Below are 22,098 nucleotides of genomic sequence, written 5' to 3' on the forward strand. Positions count from 1 at the left end.
AAGTCAATAGTTGATGCGCATCGAGGCGCATCAAAAGGTCTTGCAGCGCGTCTCGAGCAGCAAGGGCAGCGCATCTTGACGCATCGAAGCAGCTGCAGTAGTGCCTCATGAGCATCTTACGCAAGTGATGCGCATCACAAGCAGCAGCTGCTGGATTTGGAGAAATGTAACTTTTGCTGCTCGACGCGCCACATCAACCAATCAGAGAAGCTGATCTGGGAGCTGGCAGGGAGACAGACACAGCACTGCTGATGCAGATAGCTATGATCACTCCCATGAAACTGTTTATTAACGCCTAAATTAAGTTAAAATGTCCAAACCTGCTGACAAAGTATGTTTATTTTTATTATCCTGGTGCCTGCAGTTTGGATTACGTACATGAAAACGGCTAAAAACTCCTTCCAGCCGCCACGAACAGTAACAGAAACCCCCCTAGAGGGGACTCGGCCAGAGACTGCCATTGAAGGGGATTTCCAGTGACAGCAGTGAACTGACTGCATAGATGAAGATTTTGGGTGGACTTTCTTACTTAAAAACATATTAAAGCTATTTTTACTCACTTATAACAGCAAATATAGAAAAACTGCTCTTTGCTATTGAACGCAGGAGCTGCAGAAGATCAGACGCACTAAGAGAAACTTTACTGGATGCTGATTACTGGATCAAAATGCTCCTGAAGCGCAGACCTTAATGTGTAAAAGCATAAAAAATGAAGCAGCAGAAGCTTTTTTTCTGTTTCTATCGTGTGCAGTCTGAACATTGCATAAGAAAGGACATCACCTCAGTTTAATCAAGATTGAGAACTTGTTTAGAGTGAGCTCTGGTTTTCGTTATCTAAGCATTGGATAAGTTTTTAGTCCAATTTTCTTTCATTTTATTACAAGTATCTTTATATCTCATGTTTTTAAATGATTTAATTACCTTTATCCATATGCAAAGTACTTTCCTCTCTGTTTTGACCAGTTTTTTCATATAAAGGGCTATACATTTTCCGTGTAAATTCTCATTCATCCGGGTCATAGCGAACACAAACAGGCTTAAATAGGAAGGCAACAGGACGTTCCATCATTTTTTAAATACTTTTTGGTACCTATCCATTGGTCTTTGTCAGTTCTGTGGGCTCGCACCAGAGCAAACTAGTTGGAGCGGCGATTTACATAAGCAGCATGAAGCATCTCACATTCCACATGAGATGCTAATCAATTAGCCGCCTCTTGTTCTCCTGGACTGTTGGAGTCTTTTGCTTTGTGATTGGTCTCTTGAATCATAATGGGAGATCTCATGTAATTTAGTTCCATGACTAAATTGTAATTGCTTAAAAGCTGAAACCGCAATCCTCCACCTCTGTTCAGTCATAGCTTCTCTTTTAACCAAGATGGTTTCCTTAGTCCCTTTTTGAGGACAGATTGTTTGAAATATATTAATAAACTTGCCCCTGTGTTCCTGTTCTAATACAGCAATAGTCATTTAGCAACAATTTTTTGTGATTTTTCAAACCATCTTGGACTTTTCCCATTTCTTCCAAGTGTTGCTCACTGCAGGACCAGTTAATGTTGGGTAGCGCTGAATCCGCTAGAGTTCCATTAATCCAGTCCATGGTCAGTCTATTGCACTGGTAGGGCTACGGATAATAATAGCTTAGATGCTGATAGTAACAGTGTTTCCAAACTGCTGCTCTTAAACCCATTTCAATTACTTTCGGGGTTTAAGCACCGTTTAGAGAAGTAGTCTTCAATGTTTTCCAGGCCAAGGACCCCTAAACTGATGGAGAGATGGAGCGGGGACCCTCTGATTTTATATATATATATATATATATATATATATATATATATATATAGTATGAAATTGTGTTATAAACTGGTCCTATAGTCACTGTATTACAGATGAAGTAATGAAACGAAAGTAATTTCTTCCTGGGATTATTAAAGTATTTCTGATTCTGATTCCTTGTTGATGGGACAGGTGTTGTGAAGGAAACGGTGCCCAGCTTGAAGGAGCTCCTGTGTGTCGCTGAATGTGTGCATTGATGACTGAAAGACATCTTCTGCCTCCATTTATCTGTTTACTGCAGTGTGTTGAATTCATGTTAATGTGGATTAAAAGACATTTAAATTACTTGAAAAAAATGCAGCAGGGAATATAGAAAAAACAAGCAAAACTTTCACAACCTCCATGCAGTACCTCCATGGACCCCTTGTTGAAGACCTCCAGTTTAGAGAATTAACTTACATTATATTCCTTAACATGTTTTCAACCAAAAACTGTGAACTGGGACCATAGATTAACAGCACATCTCAAAACATTTACCATCACATTATCCATTTGTCACATGAGTGATGTTAGCCAATAACAAATAACTGATAGCGAGGATTTAAAGGCACATAACACACCAGGAGCAACACACATCTCGCTCACATGCAACATAACTTTAGCCGGCTGCTGTGCTGAATTGACGACTGTTTTGATGAGGTCTGTAAGAAGTGAATATCTATGAACTGGGAGGCTACAAATGAATTGCATACAAGGACCAATAAAGCTGTCTCACTTTGGCTGGATGTGGATTGATGCTGCTTAAGAAGCAGCAGAGAAGAAGCACTCAGATTGCTGCAGTCAGACATTATTATACAGTCAAAGTGGTGGTTTGATCTCAATTACATGGGTTTAAAAGGTAGAAAAGAGGAAGACCTAGCGTTCAATGCACATACTTCATCAAAGCTTTATTATTTGTATCTTAATGATTGAGGTTTAGAGACAAACATTGTCCAATCTGTCCCCTGAGCTTTAAAAAAAAAAAGAAAATAGAGGAATGTCAAACCATAAATTAAAACTACAGCTGAAGAGGGCTTTCAGTGGAACTTTGTAAAAACGGTTATGACAAAATGTGCAAAACTTCAACTCATCTATTATTCTAAAAAAAAAAAAAGGTTCAATCTAAATAATGTCAAATTTTAGATTTTAAAAGTTGCATTCCTAGTTATTAACTTATTATGTGACAGAAAAAAACTGTAAATTAAAGATATTTTAGCCCTGAATTAACTTTTATTTATTCTTAAAGAGTCATTAAGAACTTCATTGCTAAACAATAAATATTCAAGGTAAGGAAATTCTGCATAAAGTAATTTTTTTTCACCATAAATAATGAAAAGTAAATACCTGAGGATATTGCCGTGTGTTCTGACGAACCCAACTCAGCAGAATCTTCTCACTGTTGGTCTGCTGTAGGCCCGCCATCACATCCTTCATCACATCCTTTACCTGAACACACAGAACAAGCAGCGCACAATTAGAATCACAGGCTGAGGTAAATTCCTACGAAAACCCAAAGAAAAACAATTGTTGACACAATTGTGTACACAGAGAGACTTCTAACACCAAAGCCTGGAATGGAGACCTGAATCTAGAGGAGTTAGTAGGAGGGTTGAAGCTTTAGAATATCGGAAACATCCTTTCTATCATGTCATTATCTATAAGAAATGCATGATCAGTTCATATTTGATCAAAAGAAACCAACTTTGAACCTTATTTTCTCATCCATGTCGGGCAAAGAGCAAACTTTACCCTCCATCAAAGTCAGAATCGATATTTCTACAAGCTGAGCTAAGCTTGCACGCCTACAAACACTGCTGTCCAAGAGCCACAGTCATTTCTTTGCAGGAGGTTCTCCACATTCTGTTGATAGTGGTTCTATTTATGAGCCAAATCAAAGCAATTCAGTAGACATTAAAATTTCTGATCCTTCGCCAGCAGGAGCTGTTGTTCGTGCGCCATGTTTTCCCGCACTGATCTCGCCGCATAGATTAAGTTTTTCCTTGGTCTGGAGTGCAAGTTCGAGGTTCTGGAGTGCAAGTTCGGTCCGAATGGGCGCCCAAAAGGACGTAATTTGGCTCTGCAAACGTGTCAAACACAAACCAAGCTTTAATCATTTAAACTGTTGTCACAGCTTAATTAGGCGGTTAATCAAAAGCATGTTAATGGCAATTCAAACAGAAAGTGGAGGTTGGAGATAGTGACCCATCAGGATTGGTCCTTTAATCAGGATGGACAAGGTAAAGCACGTTTAGATAAAGACATGAAAGAAGATATAATAAAGCAGCATTTCACCTAAACTGCTCTTTTTATTTGCTTATATAGCGATTTGGTTAATAACAGAATTCTTAAAGAAGCAAATTGTGCCTAATCTCACTGTCACTTAAATAACTACCAAAAACTGGATGTGATTGGGTCTGCAGGACGGTTAAAATATTCCCAAACTCATTTCTCTACAAAGCAGCACCCGCTCAGCTAAAGGACACTTCTATAGGCATAAATCTGTGCTGCAGGCTGTGTTCTCTATGGGAGCATTTCTGGCAGGTGTGAGTGACAGTTTTGGAGCACTCGTTTGAACTCGAGTAGAAACAAAGAATTATGCTTTTCTCTTTAGCTAAAACATGTGAATTCAACCATAAATGCACAGGAGGATCTCTTCCAGTATGTATTTCCCCATACTACCTTTTCTGTTTTCATTCATTATGATCTGTGGATTGTCAGGATAAATAAAAAAAATCATTTTTTTCTGAATGTTAAAATAGAAGAGAATGTTTTATATTGGGTTTTTCAGAATTAGTTATGTTGCCTGAATGTTTCCTGTTTCTTAGGTTTCAAGTAAGCTGATGAAAATCTCCCACTGTGGGAATATAACATTCTAAATATATAAAAAAAAACAAAAAGTTAGAAACACAAAAACAGGTAAAGAGCAGACAAACAAAAGCAAACTAAACCAGAAAAAGCCAACATTGAAAAATAATAAAAGGTAACATTTTCCATAGTTCTGGTGGAAGGAGAAAACTCAGTCACTGCTATGCTCTCATTCATGGGCCCACTTAAAAGTTGGACTAGAGCCATTAAAAGTTTATTTCGTCCAGTATTAATTTTATAGCGCTAATCTAAATGATTTGTAATAAAATCTCACAATGATGACATGGCCAGAACAGTTTGGATGGGTCAGCTGGAAAAAGCTGGACTTCACCACTTATTTATTCTGAGCTTTCAAGTCAAAATCAGTGCCCAGTTATGCCAAAGGCCAAATTAAACAATTAATCCATGTTAAATTGACATCAAACATATCAAAGGACCTAAAACTGAACCTTGTCGAATTTGCAATAAGTCTTATGGTGCATTTACACACATGAAACCTGACAACAATTTTCCAATTTAGGTGGATTTGGCTCGTCTGACATTTCACCAGAAATTGGCCTAGCTTCTAAAATGAATTTGCATTGCAGGTGAAAGGCATCAACACACCATCAAGTCTTCTGGTTGTGGGTTTCACCTCCACATGGTGCACAGGGATTTTACGGAGTGAGTTACCAGTACTGTATTTACTTTGGAGAGCACAGCAAAGCCACCAGCATCCTCGGTACAGAGAAGTTTGGGACGTCCAGGAGCTATGGCTTGATGATGGCCGCTTTTCAGCAAACTAGAGGTACAGTGAAACAGCGTCCTGGGGCTCAGACAGGAGCAGGGAAATAAGAGCAAAAACTCCGGTAAAGAGAGCGCCAGAACTGGGACGATGGGGCCAGCCTTACCCCACTCTGTGGCTAATAAACCAAAGCGGTAGGCAAGCAGATCATCAGAGACAACGCAGCAGCTGGCTAAGCTCTGCACTGGAGGTAAGGGAGGACTAAAGTCCCTCTGGGGAAAAATTAAAACGGATTTTTTTAAAAAGCCACTCGTAGACCTCTTTAGAATATCCCCCACTTTATCATTTGAAAACAATATTTTCTTCATCTTCCATTTTGATTTTAAAAAAGTCTGTTGTCTCCTTCACAGTAGTACACAGCCACCATCTACTCCCTGATTTGTTTTTGCGATGCAAATGTAAAAAAAACAGGTAGGCGAAGCAAACTTCATTAAAGAATTTGGCAGTGGTGCGCTCACTTTGCTGAATTAGCCAAAAACATACCACTGGCCTCACTAGAGTCACGACCTTAGCCTCACTCCGCTTCCCTCAGCACAACATGTAAATCGTTCGCTCCGACAAAATTTTTATTTGGTCTCAGCATACCTTCACATGTAACCCCATTTGAATTCCCGTGGTTTGACCTACAGAATTTAAAAATATTCAACTCGTTTAACCCCCACCCACCCCACCCCACCCCACACACATATACACACACTATCGATAAGACATTTCGTAAAATACAGTAATACTAAATAAAGAGATAATAGACGATACAAAGCCTTTTTAATGAGAAACTAATGCTGAACACAAAATCATATACTAAAATTACACGTTTTGGTTCAAGCTTATTAGTGGAAATGCATTCATGAAAAAAGTTTAATTTCAAAATATATGGAGAAATATAGTGTGCAACAAAATGAATGAATGTTAAAACCATACGAACCGGTTTAATATAATTTGTCTGGAGGTAAATTGTTGGTAAAATGATCCATAATTTATTCTACATTCAGACAGAGAGATACAGGATTCTTTGTTAGCTCAAAGAATGTGACTGGTCAAATAAAAAGGGACTCATTAGGTAGTGGGTCACTGCATGCATTTCTGCTATAATTAGAGAGGAGTTTGACAGAGACTGCTGGATACAAAAAAAAAAAGCCACAGTCACAGTGGTAGGATGCTTAAAAGATTCAGTGACGTGTGGTTTAGGTAATTCAGTCAATGTATAAATGCAGACTTTAATGTCCATCTAAGTCTAGGTTAACAAAAGCAATACCTTGACAACAGGTTTTTGCACTGATATCCTTAATGAATACAGAGAATGGAAGCTCAGAGACCCTGATATAAGGACAAGCAAAGGAGTTGATCAGTAAACAGCTTCCTACCAGACATACCAAACAATTCATATAAGTAGATATTGACAAAGAGCCAAAGCTATATGTGTAGAAGATGGCATGTACTAGAAGAGACCAAAAGCATAAATAAGATTATTGACCAAACTTTGTGTACTGAGCCATAAACAGGATGGAGGGGAAAATAAAGATGAGAACAGGCCCACCCAGGGCTGATCGCCATCCATACAGGAAAAGAAACCTGTCAATAAGGAAATCAATCAACTCCTAGACATTCGACTTTCTACAAAAAAGGAAGCAGGAATTATCTCAGTACCAGACATCCAAGATTATCAATGCATTGTCTTTATTAAAATAAAGGTTTTAATTTAGCTAGGCAACTTAACTAGGCAGTTACCTATGGCCCCAAGGGCACTATAAAACTCCTCATACATGTGTTAATACAGTTATGGGTTATTTTTTTTACACATTATTTATAGTTTTGTTTAAAATTATTTTTGCTAAAGTGCCAACATAAGTGTGTCTTCAGTCTCCATTGCATTGGATCAGTCTATCTTACTACAAATGTGCAAAAATCGATACAGGAAGACACCAGCGAAACATGAGAGCAGTGGGTAATCCAAGAAGTAATAAAAGAGGAAAGAAAAAGAAGGTAAAAATAAGTGCTGGACAGAGAAGTATCCTATGATACTTCCACCTTTTGGCAAAACACAAAACTGCAGCACTCTTCTGCTCGTTCTCGTAGCTTGTGCCCTTATTTAACATGAGTTTTGTTTTAGAATTTTTCACCTTACCCAGAGTTGCCATTGGTGTCCAAGTGGAAATGGGTGCCGGTAGCTTCTCCCACAAAAACTACATTGAATGTAACGCTTCGATCATTTACTCTGTCGGACTTATTTAACATGGACATGCTTGACGTCAGCAGTGCAGGAAGTTGTGACCCAAAGTAAATTAGGGAAAATAGCCTCCAGGCTTATAGCTATATCAGTGCTTAACTACCGAGGCTTCAGTCTGCATATCAAATTGTGTTTTAGTCTTCAAGAGTCAAACAAAAAGGCGATTATCAAGTTATTTTTCTGTCATGATCTTGGCGCTGATGACTGGCTGGAATACTCATTTCATTCACCTGCCCAACTCCGCCCAGTTTCTCGTTACTGTCATCTGATCCACCTGCTCCTGCTTCTATTTTTAGTAAAAATGTCAAGTTCTGAGCCTTGACATTTACCAAAAGTGACTAGGTTCTTTACTGAGGGAGCGGCTAGCAACAGCAGCGATGATAGGAGGGGTCGATCAACTACTGAGTTTCAAAAATGTCAGAGAGAAGATTTTGTCCCTGAATATTGAGAAGATTGTTTTCCTCATTGAAGACAGGAAAGCTTATGGTTCGTTTTCAAGTAAGCTTTGAATTTGAATGGTAGGATTTACTGAGACCTAGACTTTCAAAAACAAGTCAAGCGAATAAATGAAAAAAATACAAAGACAGAGAAAGATTAAAGGAAGAGTAAAAGAAGAAAGAAAAAGACCAAAGGTAAAGCAAATAATACATATGTAGTCTGTTAAAAATGTCTGTATCTGTATAACTGACCTGTTGTCTTGTGTGGTCTGTCCTCTCTCTCTAAATGGCCCCATGCCTGCCTTCACCTTGTGCCCCAAATTTCTAAAATATGCTACTGTCCAATTGTTCTTTACCCATTTAAATCAATGATTCAGAGTGGGGTTTGAGGTAGAGACCTGGTTATGCAGCCCACAGCATGTATTTTTTCTCCATCATTACCCTGTATTTAAGCTTTACTTTACTATTTTTTGGTCCATACCATGAATTGTTAATAAATCACATACAGTGGGGGAAATAAGTATTTGACCCCTTGCTGATTTTGCAGGTTTGCCATCTTACAAAGAATGCAACAATCTACAATTTTAATCATATGTACATTCTAACAGTGAGAGACGGAATCCCAAACAAAATTCCAGAAATTCACATCATATGAATTTATAAAAATTGATAACCATCTGATGAGGAAAAACAAGTATTTGAACCCCTACCAAACAGCAAGTATTCTGCCTCCTACAAGCCAGTTAGTCTTTCTTTAAGACACAGCCCCAATCCCAACCAATTATCTACATCAAATACACCTGCCTCACCTCGTTACCTGTATAAAAGACACCTGTCAACATCCAAACAACCAGCATCCAACATCACCACCATGGGCAAGACCAAATAGCTTTCTACGGACATCAGGGACAAGATTGTTGATCTGCACAAGGCTGGGATGGGCTACAAGAGAATCGGAAAGCAACTTGGAGAGAAAAGATCAACTGTTGGTGCAGTTATCAGGAAATGGAAGAAGCACCACACCACCGCCAACCTCCCTCAGTCTGGGCCTCCACACAAGATCTCGCCTTGTGGGGTGTCCCTGATCATGCGAATGGTGAGGAATCATCCCAAAACCACAAGGGGGGAACTGATGAATCAATTGAATGCAGCTGGGACCACAGTTACAAAAGAAACGGTTGGTAACACACTGCGCCGTCATGGATTGAAATCCTGCAGCACACGCAAGGTTCCCCTGCTCAAGAAGAAACATGTACAGGCCCACATGTAGTTCGCCATTCACAACCTGGACGACTCAGAAGAGGCCTGGAAGAAGGTGATGTGGTCAGATGAGACCAAAATAGAACTTTTTGGCCTAAACTCGTCATGGTGGTGGCAACATCATGCTTTGGGGGTGCTTTTCAGCCAAGGGGACGGGACAACTCCATTGTATTGAGGGGAGGATGGACGGGGCCATGTAGGCTATCGTGGAATTCTGGACCAACATCTCCTTCCCTCATTGAGAGAGCTGAAGATGGGTCGAGGATGGGTGTTTCAGCATGACAATGACCCTAAGCACACCGCCAAAGCAACAAAAGAGTGGCTGAAGAGGAAGCACATCAAGGTTCTGGAGTGGCCTAGCCAGTCTCCAGACCTGAATCCAATTGAAAATCTTTGGAGGGAGCTTAAAATTCGAGTTGCCAGGCGACAACCTCTGAACCTGAATGATTTGGAGGCTGTCTGCAGGGAGGTTTGTGCACATCCCTGCCGAAATGTGCACAAACCTTGTCACCAACTATAAAAACCGTTTGACATCTGTGCTGGCCAAAAATGGCTTTTCTACAAAATATTAACATGCTGTTTGTCCAGGGGGTCATATACTTTTTTTTCCTCATCAGATGGTTATCAATTTTAACAAATTCATATGATGTGATTTTCTGGAATTTTCTTTGGGATTCTATCTTTGACTGTTAGAATGTCCATATGATTAAAAGTATAGATCGTTGCATGTTTTGTAAGTGGGCAAACCTGCAAAATCAGCAAAGGGTCAAATACTTATTTCCCCCACTGTACAATGTGCTAAAACCGGAAAAAGGTAAATGGATATAAACACTTCTCCAAGAAGAGTAAAAACAACGAACCAAGAACTTCTCTGCATGCCTAAAAACAATATTAAGATTCATAGTGGCACCATAATGCTGAGCTAAGGCGACAGGAAAAGCAATAATAGCAAAGCCTCATAATGATGTGATAAAAGCAGTCCAGTGAAATCATAGTGATGGAAGATGATTATAACTACCGGTGATGATCAAGTGGCTCCTAAAGAGCCAGCTAAATGATAAGAATAAAGTCCAAGTCACCATTGCATGTGCCCTGCAGTTCATCAGATAAACCCAGTGGTATAATAGCCTGGCCTTAAAAGCAGGCAGAGGCGACTGATAATTCAGATTGGTGCTGTACACCAAGCATAAGGAGAGAGGCAAAGGATTCGTAAGCATCAGAGCCCCAATCCACGATAAAACAGAGAAGATCCAAGAGAACGGCCCCTGGAGATGAAGCGTCAAGTGCATGCCTCAGGCAAGACGAATACATTGTGGAAAAGCAAAGAAGAAAAATACTAAAATGAAACAAATTGTGAAAAAAAGAGAAAAATAAGAACACACGAAAATGTCCCCAACAGAGCGGGGTGACGAATGGATGACGTCTCAGGAGAATAAAAGACAGCCTAGGCTGGAAACCCCTCAATCAAAACAGAAGTCTGACATTTTTTCCACGTATAAAGATAAAAAAAAACTTTTAAATTAATACTAAAAAGTAAATTCTAAAAACCGTAGGTTTAACCGTTCCATAAACCTTATCAGACTTCCCAAAACATCTTCCTCACTTGATTCATGCGTCTTAAATCTTCATCTTTGTGAAGGTTATAGGTTCACAACGGTTAGGTTCCTTTTACTGTAAAGCACCTTTATTCACCATAGACACTTACAGCCCATAAGGGAACAAAAACAGATTATTCCGATTATACTGAATGCTACCTCAGCTGCAAACTAGAGTACACTTCTTTTTATCCAATTTCAATGCTCTTCACAAAATACTGCAATTGATGAGAATGTAGAAATCAGATGAAGTAATGATAATGAGGAGGATGACATGGAGGAGAAGAAGCTGGTTTTTGCCCAGCTGCTGCTAAAGATGCTAACCCAGATGGAAAGCTATGCTAGAGAGAGCTCCAATTTCTAACAAACTGTTAGATATATATTACAACAATGCAATAAAACGACTGAAACATGCTTCACTGTCACTTTAAACAGTCGTTAATTATTTAATTGGCCATTTGATTTTGATTTCAAGTTAGCTTCTGCTAATGGTGATCAGGCTAGCTAATATAGTTAACACTGTCACTTTAAACAGTCGTTAATTATTTAATTGGCTATTTGATTTTGATTTCAAGTTAACTATATTAGCTAGCCTGATCACCATTAGCAGAAGCTAACACTAGATAATAGCCCTATTTACATTTCCCTTTTGAAACTACCCCAAGACCCGAGCACGGTCCTGCCCATTTGAATGTGAATGTCACACGCTTTACTATAAAACTAATCGCTCTCAATCCCTAGACATTGATTTTGCAAAAATGTAAAGGAATCGATCCAAAATAGATTAAATCGATTTTTAGCCAGCCCTATTATCGATTTCCATTACTCAACAATGTAATAATACATATTTCCTAAAGTCCTTTACTTGCATTTACTTACTGTCCATCCAGGTTACTTGGGGATCATGAAAACTTCAGCGAAGGCTGACTTCACTGAAGTAAAAAAAAATAAAAAATAAATTCTGTAATATAATTAATAACTGAGCATCCAAACCTTTGTGAGAATGTAGCTTTAGATTTCCGTCTGGACAGAAGCATATACTTTGACCTTTTGACCTCTGCAGAGCCTATTACAGGGGTAATTTGCCTGGAACACATCTAAACATGGAAGAGGACTACTGAGGTTAAAACTAAACACATTAATACCGTATGTGTTCATAATTACTTACATACTTACAGAATAGCAGTATACTGCTCTGGTATTTCTGAAATAATCTGCCAGATGAACAAACTTGAGCGTATTCACCGAGATCTATGTCACATTCAGTTTCTATTAAACACAACCATAGAAGAATTTTTAAAATCTTTTACAGAGTTTTCTATTAATCCATTTTTTTCATCTTGTATGAAGTTTTGTGTTTCGATGGATGATGGGCCAGTACACGTCATTGTTGCTTTATTTTGTCTTTTTATGTTTAAAATGGTATATTATATTTCTGTATTTCTCATCAGTAATTGTTATTGTAGGGATTATTATTATATTATCGTATGTAAAAGACTAAGAACCTGGATAATTAAGCAAATTACAGTTATAATCATTCAATTAATAATTATCAATTGGTTTTTACCTCAATTTTGAATGAACGATTAATTAGCAATTACTTCCAGTTATAGGTATTTAATATTTTCATAATCTTCTGTTAACATTTCACAACAAAGGCAAAGAGTTCCCAAAGTACATCAGATAGGGACGCAATCTGTTTAGCCTAATGTGAAACAAAAAGGAGCAACTCTGATGACTGAGCTACTTGATTTTTCCCCAGTAAATATCAAAGCCATCTATTGGGTAAGAAGGAATAGAAAGAAATAAAATCCCTTGGAGCAAAATGTTGACTAAAAACGATGCACATAAACACACACACACACGCATCCAAAAACACACCTGCCAGTGGAGAATAATGCTCCAGATGAGCCCGAGAATCAGTTTGTGATTGCCATCCACAATGTCTGCCGCTCCGATATTCACCAAATCAACCTGCAGAGGGAAAGTAGAGAAACAACAATCTCATGGCTGCCTTTTTTTACCGCAACTACAAGCACTACAGTATTTACCTTTACTAATCTAATGCAATAAAAGAAAGAGGGGGAGGGGCATAAGGTTTAAGCATTAAAGTAGGTTCATTATTTTACTATTTTGGTACCTTTACTCTGAATAATGCTTCAGTTTTTACCTTCACAAAAACAAAACTAACAAAAACAAACAAACAGTGCCTGGTTTAATAACAGGAAAGTGATCAATAGCTGCTGGTAATGTAGGATATTGGTTACTTAGGTTATAAATAATGATGCAAGTTTTTAATTAATGAGTCAATAATTGATCGATGTTATCCGTTGACTAACAAAAAATTGATAAGTAGACATTTCTTTCTAAAACTTCAGTTTTCTTTTGCATCAAGTGGATCTTTTCATTAACATAAAGAGTTAAATATGTTAGATATGCTCAATTGTAGAAAGGTTGTAGATCATTAAGTTTTAATAATTTATTGTGGCAGCTAAAATAAATACTGACTGAACAAATATTTTTTTTAGATTATTGACCTTAGTTATACTGTAAATTACAAGGTTACTGAGTAGAAAATGTATTAATTAATATGTAAATTAAATTAATTAATAAAATATGTAAAACAAATATAATTTTCAATATAAATGGATTTAAAACTAGCATTATTATCTGTGGTTGTCGCTCCAACATACTGTTAGACCATTTGCCAATTTATTTTGAATGAAGTGGATGCTAAATGTGAGTACCTATGTTTATTGTGATCCAACATTCAGTGCTGAGAGAGATTTTGTATTTCTAGCAGCACCTTTAAAAAGGTGATTAAATGGACACTATTAAGTGTTTGTATATAAAAAACTGAACCACAAACGTGTAAAAACAGTGTAAATAAAGCTGCAGCGGACTTCAGATCATTTTATGGTTCTGCTCTAGCATTGCTTTACTTCTCTTGCAAACACTCTCTATGCCATCTGCTGGATGGTGGTTACATTAGAACCATTAAAAGCCGACATTATCTATTAATCAAATGCAACAAATTGTTATCTAAATAAAAAAACTTAAATATTTATTGTAATTCGGGTTTCTTTTACATCCCTAGATGTAACTTTTTTTGCCAGAAACCTATTAAAAATGGGTTTACTACTAAAATAAATCAAGAATAGCTCTGCAATTATCAGCTTTAAATGCAAGCCTTTGGTACCAGTGTAAAGGTAGAAGGAAAAAAAAATTACTCTTCAAGTTTAAGTGTATTAGAGCTTTTGCTGTATCCAATTAACCTGTGATTTAACAAGGGCAAATATATATATATATATATATATATATTTTTAGCGTCACATTATAAATAAACATAAAAAACCCAACAAAAGTTATTTTCAAAGTGTAAGAAACACTTGAGATTCTATTTATTTACATCTTTACTAGAATTGTAGGAAGTTTGGACTGAGACAGCTGAACTATAGTTGATCCCCTAAGGTTTTAGAGAACAATCTGTGCCTGGCAGTGCTGTCAGTTTGGGCACAATTACGTGCATTTCAGCTCATAAAAGGGAATCTGGTTATATAAAACGGATGATTTCTATCAAAGGAAACCTTCTGCATGTGACAAAGCCTTTAGTCACATTACTGTTGCTAAATAAATATCTTCTTTTCTTTAAAACGCCTGTCAGGACATTCAGAAATGTTTGTAACAACAGCCTACATGCCTAGATGCCTAGATGCCTGATTTTATAAACCTTTAGCCATGGAAATGATTGGGACACCTTCCAATAGTGTGATTGGATAAGCAAATATTTTTAGTAATAAAGTGTATTTACAGTAGGCTGACATTTTAAACTAGTCGTGGATCCCTTAAAGCCTTTTTAAGTTCCTTATATACAATTTGTATACCAAAACAAGGTAAGAATATTCATTGATATGTTCAGCTGGTGAGTCGACTGTCTAGTGGCTAATGTAGGGAAAATCAATACAGTATAATAAGTCTGAATAACAGTGTTTAGTGTGTGTGTGTGTGTGTGTGTGTGTGTGTACTCACATTGTTCTTCTGCAAGATCTGCAGAGCCCGGTTGACATTGTTAAGTGAGTGAACACGGGTGGTCCCTTTCTCCAGTCTCACCTGCACACACAGGAAGGAGGTAAAGGATGTTAGTGAGGATAAACCAGGCTCTGCATCCTTAAGTGCAACCGTAAGCACCAACAAAAACCAAAATATAAAGGGTATGTTTGCATGTGTGTGATAGAAAATCAGATTTTTTTTCACTTGCATGTCTTATATAAATTCATGTTGGTGGCGGCAACCACCATTAGTCCTTTATGGTAACTTCTAATGAGTCTCAGTTTGTTTAAGGTAGACTTTAAATGCATAAACTTCATTCTGTTTCCTGAAACCTTTGTAGGTGGGATTCCTGGTATGATTTAGTTTATCACCCAGCTTTTTAACCTAAATTGGTTGATGCCAAACTCATACACTGTAAAAACAGCCTAGAAATAAGTAAAGGTGTCTTAAATTAAGTGTATTTACCCTTAATTTGAGTAGGTAAGTAAGAGGATTTGCCAATGGAATGAGTATTTTTACTCTTAAAATAAGATAATTAGATAAAATGCACTTGAAATAAGACAATGGAATAGTTTTTTTCTTATTATAAATGTAAATGGTCTTGTTCCATTGGCAAAGTGTCGCTCTAACCTCCTCAATCCAATAAAAAATGCACTTATTTTAGGAAAAAATTACTTATTAAGATTTAAAAATTTTCAGTGTACCCTGCTGTTTTCAGGACTGACAGCTGGACAGCAGAATCGTGGCACCATTGAAAAAAAGGTTACATGAAAGCTTAAGAAACAGGAGCTTGCAAGTGGAGTCAGGGCTGAAATTTTGTGTTTTTCGAAATGAGCGTTCATGAACGTTGGGACGAGTTGCTGATCAACTCCGAGTCATTTTGGTAGACGAGTCGAAGAACAGTAGGTGTAGGCAGGCCAATCTAGCAGGGGAGAATTCAGTCGGGACAAACATTTCACCTAAACCCCTCTGGTGCTCTACTTTCTCTTATCCAAAATAGTCAGTTATTCTGAGCTGTTTTCTATATTTATGCTTCTATATACATGTATGTAGGCTGCTGGATGACATAGGCACCACTTTGCCTCATTATGCTCCACTCTAATTATATTCTCCTATTCTTCCGTATTAAATAACTTAATGTTTTGTCTACTTTTTCCTCTCACAGTAGCTTCATCTGGTCTGTTGCGGTTTGGCTGCGACTCCATTCTGGATTGAAGTATCAGCTCAACATCTCATTTTATAGATGTTGGAGCTTTTGCCTGTTTTTCATTGTTGTGTTGTTTCCTTCACTGTGACTAACTGTATCCACTCTGTTTGTGTCTCAAACGGTCAATGCAATCAGCTGGTTTTCCTTAGACAGAAAACGTTGAATCAATTTGACTGCATGATCTAGTTGAACCCTGAGATGACATGTTATGAATTGGTGCTATATAAATAAAATGGATTGATTTGAATAGGGAGTGAATTTTGCTCCATCATTGTTACAGGCTAAGAATGCATGTAAAGAAATGACACTTCTTACTTAAAAAAACAAAGGTTTTGAGATATAAACTTTCAAAAATGCATTTGAAAAAGAAAATAATAAAAGAAAATGTGAGTAAAGTTATACTGTACAGTTTTTTGATTAAACATTTTTCCAAGTTTCCTTTCTGGATTGAATTATTTTTACAACTAAATCACAAAACATTTTTTTTTTTTTTTTTTTTTTTTTTTTGCTTGTAACAATAACTGAACAAAATTCACCTCATAAGATTAACTTAACATTAAATAGACAGTATTAAATCTAAAACATATTTGTCTCAGTAAAGTGTGAAAGCTACAAGATCTGGGGTACTAAAATGTGTACATAGTTTTGCATAAATGGACAGCCTGTCTCAGTTTTAAAGGTTTTCTGATGGAAAATCAGAAATTGCTCTTGTTTATGGCATTTTTGTGCTGCCCATGATGGACTGGCGACCTGTCCAGGGTGTACCCTGCCTCTCGCCGAAAGACAGCTGGAGATAGGCACCAGCACCCCTCATGACCCCGCTTGGGATAAGCATGAAGGAAAATGGAATCATGGATGGTTGGGGCTTTTTTGGTGCTGTTAGTTCAGAAAACAACTCAAAATTCGGCATTTATCCGACGTCTCAGTCATAAGTCTGCTTGCAGCCTGACAGCTGTGAGGAGCACTACAGGACGGTACAGTACCCAGATGTGCTGCTCTGAAGTATGCCCCTGCCTGCTCCATTGTGGTAAAATAGTGGTGTGTGTGTGTGTGTGTGTGTGTCCTTACTAGCTCATGCCCTATGAGCCCCTCCAGCAGCTCCAGAAGGCGTCGTCCATCACACAGATCTGAGAACAGATCCTCCACAGGTGGTTTCCCTGTCTGAAACACAAAGGGAAATAAACTTTAACACAGAGTGAACAAAGAGGGAGAAAAGCAAACTTTATGACTATTCTTCACGGTCCACATTCTCATAACCAGAAAAAAAAGGAGAAATGTGTTTTGTAAATTTCTTAGCAATAGTAAATCAGAACCATTGACATCAAAATGACTAACAGCGATGCTGAGAAAAACTCCTGCAGAGATGCTGCAGTGAATTTATCGTTTTGCAGGAAGGGCAGTGGTTCAGTCTCCAAAGTGGCAGCTCTGCTCTTCTCCAGCAAAAAAAAAAAACAACAACAGCCTGCTCTGGAGAATAGGGACACATCTCTGGAGTAAAAACAACGCAGTCTGCCGTTAAATGTGAAGATAACAATTTCATACCCAGGGGGGTTGTTCTTTATCAGTGTTGACAAGTCTGGGCTTACAAACTGGGAGTTGATTCACACTAGAACCTGCTGCAGGCTGAATACAGTATGAGTTTCCTCTTCTAGCTTTCACTGAAATAATACAACCTAAAAAAAAATGAATCAGCAGACAAAACGGGAATCTTTTATTTATGTTCATTCACATGTATTGCAAGAATACATTTCCCTGAGAAGTAGAAAAGAAAAGGCAAAACTAAAAATAACATTGTTTGAGTTAAGCTGTATATGTGCGCTTGATATAATTTAATCTATATGGGAGTAAAGAGCATAAAGGAAAGGTTATCTTTAATGTAATGTCACTGATTCTCACACTTGATGGTGGAATAGTTGATCAATTAGAAAGATTTTTCAAATGCTTTGCAATGGCCGCTCCTTGCAAATAAAAGTGAGCTGCATTGAGCTTACAGCTGTGGTTAGGCTTAGAAATCAAGCTGAGGTGATGCAGTGGCTGTTGCTAGGTAAACGCCAACAGCTTACAGTGAGGAGGAGTAGGATGAGAAAGACAAATACTACTGTAAAGCCCTAGAAGTGTGCTGACAGCTAACACCTCAGGTAACCTTTCACACATTCATTGTAATAAAGTATTTCCTCACCGAAATAATTATTTTTTTTTTTATTCATAGGAACTGATTTATATCCATTAGATGCCAGAATATCTTCTTGGACGTTTCTTCTACGAAGTCAAAAGTTGACAGGCAAAATAACAGTTGTGTTTTTTAATGACTTTTTGTTGATGGCAAATGCTGGAAACGAATCCTAAATTGGTATTGGCTGAAATGCCAATTCACACTAGGGGTGTGCAAAATAATTGTCATGACGATGCATCGCGATTCTAATTTTTGAGATCTGCTGCATCGATTCTTGATGCAAAGTATCGATTCTTAATTCACAAAAAGGAATAAATAAAATACATGAATGGTTTGGCACATATCAGCCAAAAACAAGTGGAATACAACTTTTAGTCCAGTAGATGTCGCTGCGGATACTGCAACGTGTCATTTATAAACAAAACATGGAGACTGAGAAAATTTGCCCAGCTCCATCACATTCCAAGTCTGATGTTTGGAGGCATTTTGGCTTTAAAATCAAAGAAGGTAAAAATCAAATTAATATTACACAAGTAATTTGCAAAAGGGGAAATGTCAAACATTTGAATCTTTTAATTCCATTGGTTTAAAGGACCACTAAAACAGCACTGTTATTTTAAGTTTTACAAATCCTAAGCACTTTTTGTCAGCGTTTCCACTCCAGTAATAGTAATATTTGTGTCCAGTATTTGTTTTCATGGCAATCCTTCGATAGTCATTTCAATAAGTAAAGCTAATTATGAATTCAGTTGCTTTCAGTTATGTATCAATTGAAGACACTATCCAGATCATACACAGCCAGTCAGCCACTGGTAATTGCTGTATTTTTTCCCCTTACAGTGTTCAGTGAAAATATCGCAATGCATTGCAATATTTCAAGTATCGCGATGCATCGTGATAGAATCGCATCGTGGCATGTGAATTGTGATTCTGATCGAATTGTGAGTTCTTTGGCAATACCCACCCCTAATTCCCACCAATCACGTTTTCTGTAACAAAATCTCCAAGTTCAGGGCGTGCTTTGGTGGTGCAGTGGTTTGCGCACACATCCCATGTACAGAGGCCTTATTCCTCGACGTGGTCCTTTGCCACAAGTCTCTCCCCCTCTCTCGTACCCCCTTTCCTGTCAGCCTACTGTCCCCCAAAAAAAAAACAAAAAAAACACACAAAAAAAAAAAAAAAACGTACCACTAGTGGCGCACAAAAAAAATATATATATAAAAAATCATCTCTATGTTCTAGTTAAGAGAGAACCACCACCTTATCTAGAGGCTGTGGTTATCGGTTGCTTTCGGCATTAGAAGTGCCTGGCCAAGACCTGACTTTGGGGAAGGCCCACCTGGACAACAGAGGACTCTTGAAGCCCAGACAAGACCGGCAGAAGATTAAAGCAACAATCCCAGCAAAATGTGCCTTAAAACGCAGCAGAGGCAGGTAGCCATCTCCAGGTCAGGAGTTAAGGGAGATAACGAGATATCGAAGGAGGACAGCGGTAGATCAGAATAGTCTGCTAGGCCGAGAGAGCTCTAGAAACCTGTCAATAGCATGTTTTATGTCACATCACTCCTGTTGCACACCTGTATATTAGAAAAAAAATATTAAACTGGAGGCAAGAAAATAACTAATTGTTAACAGACCTATATAAGCACTCTTTAATTTGCCTATGTTGGGTGCCCATTAAAGGAATAGTGGAGGGTTTTCATGACTTTTTGAAAAGACCCGCCCACTCTGTGCCCTGTACCTGCTCTGAGAGGGAACGCCTATTAAACGCATGTGAGAGCTTGAGCCTATTTCTCCTTGTGCACACACTGTTTACAAGTTGTTGCTTGCATCGCTCATACAAGCTTACTTTCCAAAAGAAGATTTGTAAGTTTTCCACTATGTCAGACTCACAACCGGTAAGTGAAAATGGGGACGAGCACGCAGGACGGTCTTACGTAAACATATCACCAGAATGATTGACAGGAGGACCACTTATTTTGATGATCCACCCAGAAAAAGAACATCCCCCACTATACCTTTAATATAAGCTTTCAGAGCACAAGCAAAGTATATGTTAATAGGCACACATGCATGTGCTGATGTCTGTTCTGTTGAGCTACTGAGGGCAAGAAGTGTCTGAAAGAGGAAGAGACAGATTCCAAACTACAGATGGAAAAACGAAAGAAACCCAGATAAATCAAAACAAACAGGTGACCTTTTTGTCACAGTTAATGCTACAATGTTCTACTTTGGTATTTTCACCTACAGCCATCTCTCTTTGTATCTCTGTATAATATAAATTGGTAAGAGCTTCACTGTTAAGGTGTGATTTGACAATAAGGGGGAGACCATCATGAGCATATGAAACAAATACAGAAAAGAGGCTGAATAAGAGGCTGATCTGGAGCTAAAACTGTAGAGTGCTACTATACCAAATGATGATCCAAATATTAAAAATAAACTAATACAGAAATGCGAGCATAACTTGTTGATAAAAAAGAGCTTGGCTTTGAGTTTCAAAGTTTCATTCTTTAAACAAAAGATTCAAAGGTGTTTCAGGCTAGTTTTATGTTGCATTTAGGCCGGAATCAGTCAGGCTAATCTGCCAATCCCGAAGAACAATCCAACAAACTCCAATGGCAGGAACACTTTTTGCTGTTAGCTGCACTTCTAAACTGGTGGTTATGGTTGCTCCCAAAGGTCCGTTCAAAATAAGCTCCACAAAATGCTTTAAGACCAACATAATCGGCCCCACTTATTGGTGACACGTCTTTCTGTAGCTTGTAACTAACTGTTCCAGTAATGCCCTGTACGTCTATCATCAAATCCTAGCCTGAGACGTTGATGCTTACAAACAGAACCACAAAGTGCATTCTACATTTTAGTCACTAATAAATAATCTAATAATCCTGCTTACAGTACTGAGTTGTGCCATCCACAAGTTGGCGGCCATACCACAACACTGAATGAAGGTTGGTCATTAGTTAATCAGATAAAACAGATTTTAATCTACAAAACCATTACTATTCAGTTCATTTAAATTACCTTATTTGTTTCTACACCTTTAAGAATGCAGGAGGAGCTGGGATAGGAGCTAAGGGGTTAAACTTCCAAAAACCGTTTCTGTCCTTATTATAGATTTTACAGACTGTAGCCCAAATAACCCCAAAAAAAGTTTCTCCAGAAAAAAAGCGCTATAAAACTACTTTTACTAAAATCATTACAAAAATAGACTTCATCGGTTAATTATTTTGATGACAAAACATCTAATCTATTTTTTTCCAAGGTAGTGATAATACAGCAGATAATAGACATAAACACAACTTCATTAATGAGGCGCTTTAACATTTCAACCCAGGCACAACAAAGTGCTGAATAGAGACATAAAAAAAAAATCAATACATAAACAAAAGCAAAATACACACAGAGGAGACTATAAAAATAACAGCTAATGTCTCACATTGTGTTCAAGGTCTTGATGTTTTAGCAGAGTTTAAGGAATGTGTAAAGCCTCCCAGCTTTTTTATACTTTATTCCTCAGATCACATAGGGGAAATATATTTTACTAAATATTTAGGATAAAGCCTGGGATGGCCTATCCCTCATGTCAATGCAGCCACCATCCATTGATCAATTATAATGAGTTAGGAAACTACACTCACCGGCCACTTTATTAGGTACCTCATGCTAGTAACGGGTTGGACCCCCT

General features: G+C 37.8%; 1 protein-coding gene across 1 annotated transcript in view; it reads right to left on the bottom strand.

Moving 5' to 3' along the window:
• The window catches only part of LOC107095375 (dystrophin-like), a 369,912-nt gene that overhangs the window by 184,186 nt on the left and 163,628 nt on the right, over positions 1 to 22,098 (bottom strand). Inside the window, 4 exon segments of the mRNA XM_015391433.1 lie at positions 3,154 to 3,255; positions 12,859 to 12,951; positions 15,007 to 15,087; positions 17,303 to 17,395. Coding sequence (XP_015246919.1) covers positions 3,154 to 3,255; positions 12,859 to 12,951; positions 15,007 to 15,087; positions 17,303 to 17,395 — 369 coding nt within the window.

This window comes from Cyprinodon variegatus, unplaced genomic scaffold, assembly GCF_000732505.1.
Source record: "Cyprinodon variegatus isolate N-32 unplaced genomic scaffold, C_variegatus-1.0 Scaffold541, whole genome shotgun sequence".
Classification (NCBI taxonomy): Eukaryota; Metazoa; Chordata; class Actinopteri; order Cyprinodontiformes; family Cyprinodontidae; genus Cyprinodon; species Cyprinodon variegatus.